General features: G+C 46.5%; 1 protein-coding gene across 6 annotated transcripts in view; it reads right to left on the bottom strand.

The window, feature by feature from the left end:
- Positions 1-1,000: 1,000 nt before the first annotated feature.
- Positions 1,001-16,399, bottom strand: part of PCSK6 (proprotein convertase subtilisin/kexin type 6) — a 267,354-nt gene continuing 251,955 nt past the window's right edge. For all 6 annotated transcript variants that reach the window (XM_044980726.1, XM_044980728.1, XM_044980727.1 and 3 more), the window contains 6 exons: positions 15,435-15,631; positions 13,889-13,976; positions 9,398-9,501; positions 5,739-5,868; positions 3,863-3,975; positions 1,001-2,788 (listed from right to left, as the gene is read on the bottom strand). In XM_044980726.1, the coding sequence (XP_044836661.1) occupies positions 2,661-2,788; positions 3,863-3,975; positions 5,739-5,868; positions 9,398-9,501; positions 13,889-13,976; positions 15,435-15,631 (760 nt within the window). In that variant the 3' untranslated portion in view covers positions 1,001-2,660. The remainder of the gene's footprint in view (positions 2,789-3,862; positions 3,976-5,738; positions 5,869-9,397; positions 9,502-13,888; positions 13,977-15,434; positions 15,632-16,399) is intronic.

Here is a 16,399-nt window from a genome sequence, read left to right as displayed (position 1 = left end):
GCAAACAAAGAAGCCAGGCCTTCGCCAGGTCAAAAATTGGATCTACACCACCACAGTAAAGCCATATTGAGCCTGGGAGTCCATTTGAACTGTCCCACCAACACAATGATATACGTCCCATCCTCTGGAGTTAGATTGTTACAGCAAGGCATGATGGTTTAGTACTCTGGCTGCAGCGATAGGATAATGCTTTTACTTTCATTTAGTTCAAAGCCTGCAGCCACATCGCCTTGTGCTGCAATTCTAACAGAGCTCACCAAATAAGCAGGGCTGTCCGGGTTAGTGCCTGGATGGGGAACTAAAGAACAGCCAGGTGCTGCGGGAAGTAGTGGTGGGCATTTGTTTCTCTCGGAATCAGTACTGAAACAATGCCCTAGCCTGGCCTTAGAGGGCACCATTCTGCTGGAGTGTACAGCTTTCAGGGTAAAAGCAAGGTCCCTGAGCACCAGGGCTCATTAAAAATTGCCTAGAACTTTTCTTAGGCAGAGGGGTCTTCACCTCTAGGTCCTGGCCAAATTCCAACTTGGGTAACTTTGTTCTGCCTACCTAAATGTGATAAGATGTTCTTCACTTTCTGCCATGACAGGCCCGTCCCGTTGCTGTGTGTTGCTAGCTGCCATGCTATGTGTGGTTTGTATGCAGGTTTGCAAAGCAGTTTGGGAGCCTTCAGGATGAAAAGTGCTATGCGCAAATCATCATTAGTAAGTACCTTGGATTTTTGCGTGATCTAAGCTTCCTCTGAAGGTACAAGCATTGGTACTAGTTAATGAGAATGGGTGTGTGCCCCTCTGCAGAAGAAATGCATCTCCAGCAGTAAGTACATAGTTAACCCCCCAGCAAAAAATCTCAGACAACTGACTTTTGACCTTGATCCATCAAGCTCTGTCCATCAAAATAATAAAGACTTCACAGAAACATCACACACTTGATCTGACTCTGGCCTGAATGACAAGATAAAGCCATTGACCTTGGCATCTTGGAAAGAGTACAGACTCACTCATTAGTGGATGTAAACAATTTATTAATTTTATGCTCAGTTCATAGAAGCTTTGCCTTTACGTGGTTGTTGATCCATTCAGTTTTATGAACAATGACATTTGGCCATCCCCTGTTCACCTGGCTGAGGTTTTACTGGACAGGCCCAGACAGGGTGAAAATAATTTGAATTAAAAAAAAACCGGATTCTTCCTGCTTCATAAAGAACTGATAAAAGCTTTTACTGTGAATTTCACTGGCAGAAGGCTGAACTTGTTAAAACTATTAACAATGAAAATCAGAACATGCAACATAAGAAGTATCATCTACATATGTCTTATGAAAATAACATCTTTATAAAGTCTGGCAACAGAGGTCCCGGAGAAGGGGAAACACCTGAATAAGACACATAAAAGATTCCCCACTTCCCATCAAAATAATAACAATAATAATTAATAATCTATGGAGAAATACAGTATAAGTTATTACAAAAAATCTCAGGACAACATAGCCAAATAAACTTTAAACAATTATACAAACACCATAAGACATTCTGTTTGGAGACAGAGTGAAGAGATTCTGATTTGTTTTAGAGAACTGAGCTGGATAGGGAAGGCATTTCCTGACCGGATCATCGGCATCGGGATTTCTTAGAGGTGTTAAGTCCATCAAAGTGTTGTCATATAGAAGAGGCTTTGATGCAAAGTGCTGGAGGGTAAAAATACAGGAAAACCATCTCATTTAGCTAAGAGAGGAAGAACCTAACCGGGTTTCAATGATTAGAATGGAGTTCATCAACAACTTAATCACTATTTCGGAAGAGAAATGGATTCAGTAAATAAGACTCCTTACATCTGGATGGACCCTTACATCTGGCCAGCCTCCCACTGAATCAGTGGGGCTCTGTGCAGGGGCATGGATCTGCTTGCATGCAACTGCTGGCAGGTTGAGGGCCCCAACAGACACTATGGGCTAAATTCCAACGGCACTAGCAGGTGCACTGGATTGTCCCTCTTACACCAACTCTGAATATGATCCTCAAGTCTCCAGTTATTGTCAAATTTATGGCCAGACAGAAACAGTTAACAACAGAAGCCAACGAGTAACCTGAATACTTTGCTTTAGAGCTTTTATCGAGCAGATTATTTAGTTCAGATTACACAGTTCATCATTTTACATATGTAAAGAACAGAAAAATACTGTACTGCTTTTTTTTTGTAACGTGGATTTTTATCAGTCATGAGCTAGCATAGAAGAACAGAAAGTGTTTAAACATTAATAGCTGCTTCTTCTCAGAGACACAGAAATCCTCAGTGCTTTCGAGTCCTGATCTCCTGCTATGCCCTTGGAATGGTTGAATCAGAAGGATTTTGACTAAGAAACAAGGTGAGGTGTCTAGTTCACACATCAGTCCTCATTCATGAGAAGCATTTGAGAGTATTAATATTGCCATTTGTTTTGTATCTTTGGGGCCTTAATTACCAAGAATAATATCCTACCTAGATTTAATGCTATTCATTATGTTGCTATAGAAACAAATTGACAGAGATATTAAAGCTATCAAACTGATGTTAGGCAGCACCATGTAAACTCTCCCAAAGTTGAAAAAATAAACTTTTGTCCTAAAGGTTTGGCAAACTGGACTTGCAAGATGGTGGAATTCCTGGATGCCGATACTGGTAACTTTATCCAGCCATGAGACATGTCTGACAGCATAACTGTACGAATAGCTTCATTTCACAGAGCTTTTTTGATTTCACAATCTCACAGAGAGTCTTGAAAGCTGAGGGGCTGCGTTCAGGAATAGGAGAATCTGAGAAAACAGATTAACATTTTAAATAAACAACCTCTCACAGGTAACAGGCAATGCAATTTGTTCCAGTGTTTGAGGAGAGAAAATGGAAAAGAAGTCACTTTTTAGGGGCATCGCCACCTGTTTGTAATGAAGGAATGGAGACACTTTGTGATGAGTGGGAGAATTAGTCCAAGGATGAAATATAATGAAATTCAAACACATGTGTACTTGAGCAATAAGCATTGTGTAGATACCATGATGGGTGAAATCATAGTGCTGTTTTAGGTCAGGAATTCTGTAACTTGATTTAATTTGAGTAGGTCAATTATATGTTCCATAAATATGAAATCACAGCATCCAACATTCTCCCTGTTTTTGTTGTGAGGAGAGAATGAAGAATCAGGAGCATTTTGTTGACTACAGCCAGGGGATTCTTGGGAATGTAGATAATTGGGAAAGGTGCAGCTGAAGGATTTTTCCTTATGTCCCTATACATTTCTCTCATCTAGTCTCTGGTTTGATTCCAAGACCAGTTCCACTTGAATTCTAGGAAGCTATTTATTACTATGATTTGACAGCATCCTAGGCACCTTGCAGACCTATAGAAAGGGGAGGCTCCAGATCCACCACGATATTTAGATGCCTAACTTCCAGTGAAATCAATGGAGTCTAAATGCGGCTGAGGATTTGAGCCCAGGTCCCTGTACAGAAAGTACTCAATCTATAGGCTCAATCTTCAGCTGCACCAGGGTGCGTGGAGACCAGGGGAGGCAAATGTATCTCTAAGTTGCCTTTCAGTCTTCCTGCATCCTTGGGCCAGTGTAAGTTAGAGCATCCCTGTGGTTGCACTAACTAATGCTAGCTGGAACAGTCCCCATGGGCCGCTCAATGGCTCTGAATAACCAGAGCACAGCGTGCGCTGGCCATGCCCTGACAGGCTGCATTTACAGAGATGGGGGAGGGTGATGTAGAGCTGATTCTAATGACTTTATACCATTGGGGAACCCCTGATGGCAGGGGAATCTCCAGCTGCCCCTTTATTGGGGTATCAGCCTGGGGTCTTTATTACATGTTTACCCTCTCGTTACGTACCATCCATGCAGGTTACATTTGTGATGCATGAGCCGATGCGCAGATTGAAACCTTCCTTACACTTGACGCAGTTATCCCTGGAGCCTTCACAAGCTGAGCAGCTGTCATCACATCTGACAAAAAGACAAGCACACAAATATTTTCTCTCAGCACCACAACCATTTGTGTCGAGACCCAACAGACCGTAGGGCAAATTCAGCTCCAGGGCACTGAAGAGAATGGGTTTGAACCCACTTACATCTAGACTGAACCAGCCCCTTTCTCTTTGGAAAACATGAACCATGAGGGGCTGAACTTCTTACTGGGCTGGTGATAGGACACAGGAATCTTTCACTCCATTTCACATTTGTTTCTGGTCAGTAGTGATTAATAAGTTGCCACACTCTGATGGCCTTGGGGAACTGGGGGGGAGGGGGAGAAAGAGGTCCCAGCTATTTCCCTCCTCCTTCACCTTCTTAACAAAAAGATTAAAACAAAGCTATTTTTAATATTCACAGACAAAAACCATTATGCTGGAGAACACACATCAGGAATTTAATGGTTAAAAACCACCCAGGAATGCTGTAATTACCCCAAGCTCAGGACATCCAGAGGTAAAACTTAAAAGAAACCCAGCGATGTTAAAGTACAGAAATGCAGTTAAGGCTCCTAAGCAAGCTTAACTCTGCCCTGTAGAGATGCCATGATCAGTAATGCTTGTTTCAGGGGACAACTGCCACATCCCCAGGGTTTCTAAATTAAGGACATGTACTCTCCAGTTTCACAGAGTTTTTTGTCAGGGAATAAATAAGTGCAACATCTCTTCACTGCATCACTTTTTTTACTCCGTTTTTTGAGGAAGAAAGTCAGCTTGGATCAACTACAGAGAGTCCAAGTGCTAAAGTGGAAGGTGATGAGACAGAAAAAAAAAGGAGCAAGGTCAGACATTTCTCCAGTCTAAAGGAGACACGATTTAGATGTGCTGATGAAACCTCCCAAAAGGATGCAACCTGCCGACTGGGTCTGATACTCCCTGGCGAAATCAGGACATTTGGTTCTACTATTAAAAAGTAATGTTTATTCCTTACAAAAAATTAGGTGAAATTCAATGAGGGTCTCCCCTTAGGTCAAGAAACTACTGTTTGCAAATGGACTAGAATCTGGTTTCTTACAGCGCCTCTCCTGCACAAGCCATCTCAGTGCTTTGCAAAGGAATGCGTTAAACACTGCTAGAGAACTGGCTGTGAAGGCAAATGGAGCAGTTAGTTTATGCTCAACACACCTTCAGGCACCAGCCGTTGTTTTCTGACTACCAGAGTTACCCTTTTCAAAGGGCACTGTAGAAGTACTAATTTTCACCCCAGCCACAAGGGTTTAACATCTGCCTTGAAGGAGAGCACAGCAACCCACGGCAGGGTCAGTGGTGCCTATGAGCCCAAAGCTTGGTGTGTGTTTAGAACCCAGGGCCTCCTGGTCCTGAGGCAGGATGTATTATGATCATTTGTTATTTGTATTATTGTATCCCCTGGGAGCCCTAGTCGTTGACCAGGACCCCATTGTGCCAGGTGCTGTACAAATAGAACCATCAGACAATCCCCAAGGAGTTTACTGTCTAAGAATGCTCCACGCTGACACTTTTCACTTGTCACCCATATGAAAAATCAGCTCCGGTGAAGAATTTCTGAAAGCTCAGGGCTTGTTTTGACCATTTAAGTCGGTCTAGTAAACAGCATCAACCAGCCAGTTGTTTTCAGGATTTTTATCTTCGTTCCCTGTGACACACGCTATCAGCAGCCCCACTCCGATTGCCGATGTATCCAGTCAGCTATTAAGAATGGCTCCATGTGCATTTCATCACACTAACTTCAAAGGGAAAGGTCTCAAGAGGACACTGTACCTTGTGCAGACTTTATAAGGTAGACCTGGCACCGCCTCAGGGTAAAACCCCTGGCTGCAAGCAGGGACACATCGCCACTCGTGCAGGTGGAAATCCTTGGCACATTGTATGCATGCCTCTTTGCCTGGCCCTAAGGAGAACAAGGGAGATGTGAAATATTATAGTCTGCTACAAAGACAATTACCGCATTGTGTTACGATGACTGTGTCGGACGGGAGCCAGGGACACTCGGGACTAGGAGTCTGCTCTGTTCCAGAAGGCTGCGGCAGAATAAACAAGCTGCCTGAGACTATTGTGCCAGCTGGACTCTAAGTGGTTCCTCAGCTCATGCCCACATCCCAGGCCCAGCGAAGACCCAGCTAACCCAACAGCCTGGCTAGAAAGGACCTTCAGGAGATGCCAACAGGCCTGGGTGTGCAGCTAAGTGTAGCCTGACATTTTTAGGAGCACGCACACTGGCCAAGCCCTCCAGCGCCCACACCCTCCGATCTCCACTGACTTTCTGACTGCTTTTGACCCTGCTGTTAGATACCCCAGACAGAGACACCACGACAAAGTACCAGCCCAGCGTTGTCCCCTACACGGCCAGCCCTTCATGCACATGGTTAACTTTCAGTTGGGAAGGTTCAGAGCCAGAAGATGGCAGGAAAGGCAAGCAGGAAAATCTGTAATAGGGAAGGTCACAGGGTTTGCAGGAACAGCGCAGCCCACCAATCTCTCCCTCTCTTCCTGCACCAGCACCCTCCTCCGGCTGCAGCCAGTTCCTGGTGCTTTGAGGAAGGGAAAAATCAACATTCCACAACATACCTAAGCAAATGTTATGGCCAGGATGCAGCAAAGGGGGCCACCTCGCCCTACTCCTCACAACCTCTTCAGGTTATGTCTATGCTGCATTGTAAATCCGGGTCTATGGGACCTGGGCTTATGGAGTTGGTGTTTCTAAGCCCGCACTTTAGCATCCACACTGCATCATAAACCTGGGTTTATGACTGCTGGACCCTGGTCTCAGAGTTGTGCTGACGAACCCTACTGCACCACGCAGACCTTAATCGGGTCTGCAGCTTGACCTGTGTCCACACTGCAGAAGGACAGGGCCTAGATTCAGGTTCTGACCCACCCCTTTAGCAGGGCCCAGGACCTGAATCCTGAGTGTCTGGTGACCTGAGTCAGACTGATCAGTGTGTGGATGGAAGCGGAGCTTGGGCTCAGACCTGACACAGAGCCTGGGCTTAATGTACAGTGTAGACATATATGGCTGGGCCAGGCTCCCAGGAAAGTCCTGCTCCTTTTTGTTGTGACCACCAGGTGGTGCTATGTTATAGCGCAGTCTCCATGCAGCCTCCTCCTCCTGCGGCTGCTACTGTGCTTCAGAGTTGCCAGCCTCTGCGGTTCTTTGCCAGTTTGGGCTACTTTTGAGAGGCCTCGGCAAGCAAAAATCTTAAATCAGCAACAACGGGTGACTTTTGGGGGCTACAAGTTACCTTCTTGGGTGACTAGATACCCCAGGCAGAGAGAGACAAAGTACCAGTCTGGCATTGTCCCCTTCACACCAGCCCTTCATGCATATGGGAAGGTTCAGAGCCATGAGAAGATGACAGGAAAATCAAGCTGGAAAAACTGCACTTTGGGAGATTTTATGTAGAGCCCAGCTGCTCCCCTGTCTCTGTCTCTCTGCTGTCCCCTGGTGGCCTGTCAAATGACCAGCACAAGTGCAGCTAGACCCAACCCACTTCCCCCAGGCGGCAGAAGCAGGGACGTCCCTAGCTATTCTGGGGCCCACACAGCCCTCCCCCAACCACGGGGGAGGGCAGGGTTGGCTTGGGGAACAGAGTGGGGACAATGCCCCAGTACCCACCGAAGGCGCGGCTGGGGCCAGGCCGCTGCACTTCCCGCCACTGGTGAGTGCAGGCCCAGCCCTGCTTCAGTCCTCAGGAGAGTGGGGTGGAGCAGGGGCGGGGGCCATGGGAAAGAGGTAGAGCAGGGGCTGGAGCGGCACGCAGCTGCGCAGGGCACCAGGAAATTCGGTAGGCTGAGCGGTTCAGGCTGAGAACAGATTACTGTGGAATTCCACAGGATTCAGTCATGGCAGGAGCTCAGTTTCCGGATGATAGTAACGAGAGCCAGACTTGATTTTATTTTCTGGAAAACGTTGCTGAGATACCGTAGGGGCTAACAGCAAGAAACCCGGACTGATGCACTCTGAGCAACAGCGCTTCCTTCTCGTGTGTTCACACGTTCTAGGTGCTGCTTCCACCTTGATCTACTGCTTAGCTGTTGTTCGATAGGTAATATTTACAGGGACACCATCGGCTTGAAGCCCAGTCCATATTGTTAAAACGCATGTCCTGTGTCACCAGCCAATGTTTGTGGTTTCACAATTAGTATTTTCCTACTTTTAAAAATAATTTTTCTCTCACTGTTGCTGCGTGAGAATAAATCGATCACTCCCCTCTGATTGCCTCACCTGCACTCTGCCCACTAACCCGTCTCCCAGCATTTAGTGCAACGTTCCAAGCCCCAGAGCCACCATATTTTTATTTGTAAAGTCAATCTGTTCCCCAGGATGTGAAAGTTCTCCTCTCTCCCCGAAATTAACCTGGCCTGAAGATCAGGACTGGCAGTAGAAGTCCTGCCCCAGCGATGGGTTCAAAGTCTGATATTTTGGGCCCATGGCATAAATGGGAGCTGGATCCTTTTTCAGTGGGGAGGATTCCCAGCAATCCCTTCTAACCAATCATGCAATGACCCGAGGTAACAGACTTCAAACTCTTGCCATTTTTATGTGCCGAAAAGCTGTCTTAGGTCATTTTTAGAGGGCTCCCCCTGAGGTTCAACTAAAGCGCCTGGCTTCACAGGTGTAAGAATACAAAAAAAAAAATTAAATTAAAAAAATGTAAAAACGCTCCCTAAAGCATTTGTAAAAGACAACTGCTTCTGCTGTCCATCCAGCAGACGCAGCATCCATGGCAGCGCAGAAATGGGTTTGCTGGGCACTTGTGAGCAACGTGACCATCCCAAGCTCAACATGACCCCCCCCCTTTATGTTTGTACCGCACCTACCACCATGGGGCTCAACCTGGTTGTGACTTTTAGGCCCCATTTACTTCTATACATGAACATGCAGATGGTGAGGGCAGAGGAGTGGCATTTTTGTAGCTCACCTGGAGAGAATTCTTCAATAGGGGTAACCCTATCAAACACCCTGAGAAGGACTTGGTCTGTTAACAGGGCCAGCTATAGGCACCAGTGTTCCAAACATGTGCTTGGGGCGGCACTTTTCAAGGGGCCGCACTCTGGCTTTTTTTTTTTTTTTGCACTTCGGCGGTGGCAAAAAACCTGGAGCCAGCCCTGTCTGTTAAAGACCGGGGACCGCGATCCCCATGGAGAAGCAGCATGGTGGGATGCTTTCCCTTTGCTGTGCTGGGTTTTTCACGGCGAGCGAAATGCCCTGAGCCCACACAGCCGTTTCTTTTCCTTCAACAAGCTGCTGGGTTAATTTTTGCACTGACCCAACGACGCTGCTTCAAAGCACACCTTATGCTCTATAAGGCCAGGTGCTGTTGCACTGCAGAGCAGCGAGCTCACGGCTCAGGCACAGAGGGCTGGGTTTAAGGCTGTTTGGAGAACGGCTCGGGACCCCGTGCAGATGAAGAACATACCGACACATGTCTGACAGCTCGTGTGGCACCTCTCACATTTCCGGGTCTCTTTGCTGAAGTACATGCCTGGCTGGCATTCCGGGAGACAGCCTGCTCCTAATGGGCTGTTGGAAAAGCAGGGAAGAAAGTTTTACCAAAACACACAAATACTCCCCCAATCCCTAGTGATTTCACCATCGAGAGGTTTAATACAAGCCTCTGTGTAAGGACTGGGCAGCCTGAGGCAGCTGTGTACCACCTTCCCCAAAGCAAAGTGAACCCAGCAGACCCAGTCTCCAGAGGATCTGCCCTGGGTAAGGGAATTCTTATGTGGCACAGAGCCATTGTAGTTGCTTCAACACCAGCCCCTCCCTGCTCTGTCGCAGGGAACATGATCAGTGTTTTCCTGCACCCCGTCTGTAATAATTATGCCAAAAGATTGGCTTGCTGTAGCGTGGCCAGGATCAGAGCACCACCATTGTGGCTTATAGCTTAAAGCCCCCCCTACACCCTAACTTGCATTCTATGACTGCAGCCAAGGACTGGGCCCAGGAAGCCAGATTTTCTGCACTGGGCAAGATCTGCTTGGCGCAGCAGAGAAGAGGGGTTGTTTTTCTGGTTCTGTGCCTGGCCCCAGTGGCTGCTCCAAGCTATGCCAGCTGGCCCAAGGGACTGTCTGTCAGCTGGCCGGTCAAGTCTGGTTCACTGATACCAAGCTCAGGCCCCAGTCACATCTTGGTGGGGGCTGCCACAGGGATCCAATTGCTGGATTGGAGCATTAATAATTGATTTACGGCCCTTTCCAGGACATCGCCCTAAACACACAAGAAGAAAGTGAAGATTATTTTAATCTGTACTTCCGTGGCCCCCTCTGCCTGCCCCCAAATATTGTGTTATTGGGGGCAGCGTGGTTTAGCAGATAGCCCAATAGACTGAGGATCGGAAAGGGTTTCTAGCCCAGCTTGGCCACCGACCTGTCGCATGACCCTAGGCGAATCACTTCAGCCCCCGGGCCTCTGCTTCCCTCCCCTTTGTTTGGCTTGTTGTCTATTTAGATTGTATGCTGCTCAGGGCAGAGCCAGCCTCTCACTATGTGTTTGTGTACAGGGCCCAGCACAATGGGGCGCTGATCTCAGTGTGCTACTGTAATACACGAATGCCCAAAACAACAACAACGTTTAAAAACACGTGAAATACAAAAGCACAGCACCACTACCCGCTGCCTTCTCTCCTAGCTGGACAGAAGGCATCTGGAACTAAGCCATCACTTCAAAAGACATTCAAATCCTTCTAGGGATGCACCGCTCCCCCCCCCCCCTTTCAAAAAAACCTGCTGCAGGATCTTTAATGAAGTGCTCAAGAGGAAAAGGAGGGTTTTTAAAATAAAAATAAAAGACATGGGCAGCTGGCCCAACTCTTCGAAAGGCCTGTAACACAGAACACTGTTAGATCTTTGCAAGACAGAGAGATCATATCAAGGGTTTCTCTCTTGTAGAGGGTGTTTCTTTTTTACTACCAGGATGCCGGGCTTTTGAGGAATTAAGCTGTTTGTTTTTTATTCACTGATTGGTGACTCATGCCGAGAGTGCCAGCTCTTTGGGGCAGGGGCTGTTTTTTGTTCTCTGTTAGTGCCATGTGGTCCAGGTCCATGACTGGGGGTCCTGGGGGCTACAGTAATACAAATAAATCCTCATTATTTTCTCAATACTGTTTGATTCTGAAGACTAGCAGGAATTCCTTTGGATTCGTGCAGCCTAAATCCCGAGGGCCACATCAGACTCCTGGCTCCTCATTGTGCTGAGCAGTTACATGCCCGAGCTATCCTAGGGCGCTGGCTGTTCGCTCACGTGAGTATGGGGATCACAACTGGGCCTCGAACTTTGCAATGTAGCTTCCAAGGATAAGGTGCCACAAGCCTTGCAGTTGCTCTCAGCTGAGCAGAGCAGGGTCCTACCTACAGGAAGGATCGATTGGATGGTGTTGCAGCATCCACAGTTACTACAGCTACCACGGATTAAATCTAAACTTTATTACACTAGTATTTGGTGGCCATTATATGGACCCCAAAGGTACCATGTTTTGAAACAGCACGTGTGCAAATGATCTGGGTTCGGATCCTGCCAGCCACGTTCACAGTACGTAGAAGACCAGCCCTTACTCTGTGATTACTCCTATTGGAACCAACAGGGCTGTGTGTGCAGAACGGCGTTACTCCATGGGAATAAGGGTGATAGAATCTGGGGCTTGCCTGCAGGAGGTCCCCAGTCCCACGGATTTGGCGGCAGCCTGCAGGAGGTCCGCCAAAGCCGCAGGACCAGCGGACCCTCCGCAGGCATGCCACCGAAGGCAACCTGCCTGCTGCCCTCGCGGCAACCAGCAGAGCACCCCCTGTGGCTTGCTGCCCCAGGCACGCGCTTGGCGTGCTGGTGCTGCCTCAGGCTGGGCCCAGTGCAAGTTAGCACCAAAGGAGCCATCTTGATTTAATATGTGTGTGTGTGTGTGTTTGTTTTTTTTTCCAGGAGCTGAGACTCCGAATTGCCATGCATAAGGAGCTATAGTTATGCCAGTATCCTCCCTGGGGACACTGACTCTGGTCTAAGCGTGACTTTTTGCAGGTTAGCTTATGTCACTTGGGAAGGGTTTAAGCTACCAAAATTAAATAAATAAACAAATAAACAAATAAGTAAAGTCACTCATATTGAAATAAGAGTGCCCACATGAGCTTTTGGTACCGGTGTAACTATATCTGTACAACTAGACTGCTATAGCTATATTGGTATAACCGGTAAAACTTTCCTGTTTAAATAAGGCCTAAATAAGGGACCTCTGTGTTTGTAGTATGCATTTTAAATGCACCAAAATTTGATATTTATAGGATCAACCCAATAACTCCTGTCACTAGGTAAACATCCCTTGTTTTGAAAAATCGGCTGCAGGGGACGTGCTGAACTGGGGAAGGTTCTGAAGTAGCTCCCTGAGGCTCATGTAGAAACCGTACGTTGTATAATATTCAATGTAAACATTTTTATTTGGTCTTTTTTCCTTTTAGATGTCCTCCCCACATCCCCACCCCCAGCCCAGCTTATAAACAAACCCAGCAAAGGGAATTTAAATCAGACAGCATTAAGGGGATTAGAAAGAGCCAGTGAGAGCCAGAAGTGAGGTGGGAGACAGGAGCCCCATGCTGCATGGAGCTGAGCTCCCTTAGCTCCTGGTGATGTCCATGCTGGGACAGAGTGCTCGGCAGCTGGCAGGGGTAGGCCCATCTAGAGACAACAGGCCTGGCTCCGATTCCCATGGACCTTAACAGGGGCTGGAGTAGGTGTAACGCGAGCATGATAGATAACATCATGCCTGTTAGCAGACTGACGCCAGGTCTACACAATAAAGTTTTCACGGCACAGCTCTCTTGGATAGGGGTATGGAAGCACCACCCCACTAGCCAACAAAAACCCCAGTGCAGACACAGCTATGCTGACAGCAGAATGCTTCTGTTGACATAGCTAATGTCATCTGGGATGGCGGTGTTACTACTCTGACAGAAAAACTCCTTCTGTTGGCATAAGCCCCGTCTAACACTAGGGGACTTCACCGGTATATCTATATTGCAAAGCATCTTCAGAGTGTAGACAACATCAAAGACACAAGTCAAAATGGTGGTCGGTGGTCAGCTAACAATCTGGGGCTGATTCTCCTCTCACTTAGACTGACTCCACTGACTGCCATGGATTTACTCCCAGATTTACACCACTCTAAAGACCATTGATCGAAAGCCCATTTAATTAATGGAAGGCTTTATATTGACTTCTGTGGGCTTTGGATCAACCCTAAACGATGGGGAAATGAGACTTTTCTTTATCAGTGACAATAACAATAAAAATAATAATACTTAGCAGTGCCATCTGAGGCCCACTCAGGGCTATCTATACGTGCAATGTGGCACTTCTATACCACAGTGATGAGTGCTGTAGATAAATTGATGGAATGTACATAGTGCTTTTCAGCTACAGCCGTGTTTCCCAAACTTGAGACGCCGCTTGTGTAGGGAAAGCCCCTGTTGGGCCGGGCTGGTTTGTTTACCTGCCGCATCCGCAGGTCCGGCCAATTGCGGCTCCCACTGGCCATGGTTCACTGCTCCAGGCCCTCAGCCCATGCCGCTTCCAGCAGCTCCTATTGGCCTAGAGCAGCGAACCGCAGCCAGTGGGAGCCACGATTGGCCGGACCTGCAGATGCGGCAGGTAAACAAACCGGCCTGGCCCGACAGGGGCTTTTCCTACACAAGCAGTGTCCCAAGTTTGGGAAACACTGAGCTACAGGATGAGTTATGTTATATAATGATTGCTCCCTCCTTTGAATTTCCTGGCTTTTGGCAATTTGGATCACAGTCGTAGTGTTATTGAAACATAAATATCTATTTTTTAAATTCCGCTTTTTGATTTATCATAATGTGCAGATTTCACATCAGTTTCTTTAGTTTAATATAGAGACAAACATTTTGAAAGTTAATTTTACCTGAATCCATCCTTGCATAGAATATGTTTATCTGGATCACTAGCACATTTTTTACAGCTTTGATGACATTCAAGACAGAGTTTTTGACCTTTTAGAAACAAAGAAAGTCAGTATAAATAATATCTGCCCAGAGAAATGCAAGCAGCAGTCTAGTCACAATGCACAAGAAAGATCTTACGAGTTGAAAAGTCCTGCAGTTCAGCAGCTATTTGCAGGCAACAGCTTACAGCATTTTCGTCATACCGTGAACCCTTTCTATGAAAAGGACATACAGATGGGTGGTGTTCAGACTATGTGGATAACTCAGAGGGACACACACACACACACACACACACACACACACACACACAGTAAATACTTGCTTGATTAAGCCAACTCGGCTAGGAGTTTTATGATGTTTCTGATTCAATATATGCTGCTTCTCATAGATATCAAATTATCTCCATACATTTCAATAGGCCAGAAGCTGCATAAATTTGTGTGGGCTCATGCTATGGGCTCAATCCAACTCTCATTGAAGTCAATGGGAGCCTTTAATGGGAGTTGTATTGGGCTCTAGATTGTCCAAATCCTCACTCAGACAAAGCTCGCATTGACTTCCATGGGGTGTTTTGTGCTAATGGGGCCTCATGGATACATTAAGTATAGACTGATGTCGATCCACCGTGTGAGTAAAGTGAAGCAGCAGCATTTCTATTCCTGCCCACAGCTTGACTTACTAAAAATGTTCACAGTGCTGTCCAGGGCTACTCATTACAGACACAATGGAACAAAAGGGAGTATTGGCAGGAAGGGCTGGGGGAGGAACGACATTCCAGCCGTTAGACTCACAAATGTGACCTTTAATATTATGGGGAAAAACAGTATTTACAATGGGATATTGGGAAATGTCACTTCGTTTTAAATTCCCCTCTGTTCTCTGTTCAATGGCTTGCATTGGTTACCTCTTTTCTTTCTCCACCCCCTCCCTGGCAAGTGATCCAAAGCAAAACACCTTAGCGAGACAGGTGGAATAATAATAAATAATAATAATAATGCCTACTGAACTGCAGCCATGGCAATTAATAGTTACATTTCTCTAGTTGGGGTTTCCACCTTTGAAATAACGACTAAGGTGGAATTTTCCATAGGTATCTAAGTGAGTTAGGTGATTAAGGTCTGGTCTATACTACAGAGTTAGGTCAACGCAAGGCAACTTATGTCAATCTAACTATGGAAGTGTCTACACTTAAATTTTGAGTTTGTCACCGTGTGCCTCTTAATGAGGATGATCAGTCCAATTTTTGAAGAGGCACTGTGTATTTTTTCTTGCACTGGCTCACGTTACTGTAGCATTCTGGTTGTCATCACTAGTAGCAGCGACAGTGCCATGTTCAACTTGACTGCAGTAGAGATCTGCCTGTTAGATGCTGATTCAAAGGCTCATCACATGGAGGCTCTACCCTGACATTTTAGATTTCTTAAATTCTTCCATTCATGTTCATTTGGGGAAAAAACCACCCCCCACATTCTCATGCTCCAATCTGTAGACTGTTCACATCCTTACTTTCATCGGCGTAAAACCCAGCTGGACAGAACACCACACATAAATTTGTTTCCTGGTGGTGATAGAAACCGCGTTGGCAAGATGTACACTGGTTTCGGCCCCTGCCCGTGCAGGTTTCGCACCCCTTCTGGCATCTTCGGCATCTCCTACTTGCGTTATCCCCAAAATACCCTGAAGGGCACGAGCTCACACACACCCTGGAGAAGAATTAAACAAACCAGACATATAATCAATGTCCGAGGACTCACTTCCGCCAGATGCATCCAGCGAAGCCAACAAGAATGGAGGGCACTCAACACCTCACTGGATTGGCCATGATAAAGAGATTACACTAAGGCAAAAAGGTACGGTGATAAATCCAGGGACCAGACAGTGAGCAAGGGGCTAAACTTTCTATTCTACATAGGTTCTTATGATGCTTTCATCACCATGGTATCAGAGTGTCTTCCAGGAGCGCATTAAGCCATGCGACTAATATTGGCCACCTGTAGTTCATCATTCTCAGCTCAGCTTCTCTTTCCTCCTGCACAGGTGCTCAGGAGAAGGCTTAGAAATAAACCCTTTAGGAGACGGAGGAAGAAGAAAGCCTTTGGGGAAGCATCTGGTACTACTGTCTCATTGATTCCTTATGTTCTTCTGTCTGTATCCCGCCGTGGTCCCTTATCTTATACTTAGTTTGTCATGTCTCTGGGGCATGGATCATCTTTTGGTTCTTTGTACAGCACCTAGCACAATGGACTAGGGCTCTTAGGTGTTAAGGCAATATAAATTATATTAGGACTAGGTTGAACCTCAGGTTAAAGGAGATTTTGTGGCTCCTTTCTTTGACCTTGAGGAAATCCCTTGCTAGCTGCACCTATGTTCTTGTTTCTGCTGAGTCATTCCACCAAGTTAGAGGAAAGTTTGGAAAAAATTACTATTAAGCACTGTCGTAGCATGATCTTTGTGGAATTAGATATTCAGAT

The sequence above is a fragment of the Mauremys mutica genome, chromosome 11 (genome assembly GCF_020497125.1).
Source record: "Mauremys mutica isolate MM-2020 ecotype Southern chromosome 11, ASM2049712v1, whole genome shotgun sequence".
In the NCBI taxonomy this organism is placed as follows: Eukaryota; Metazoa; Chordata; order Testudines; family Geoemydidae; genus Mauremys; species Mauremys mutica.
This window is presented reverse-complemented; position numbering and strand designations above follow the sequence as displayed.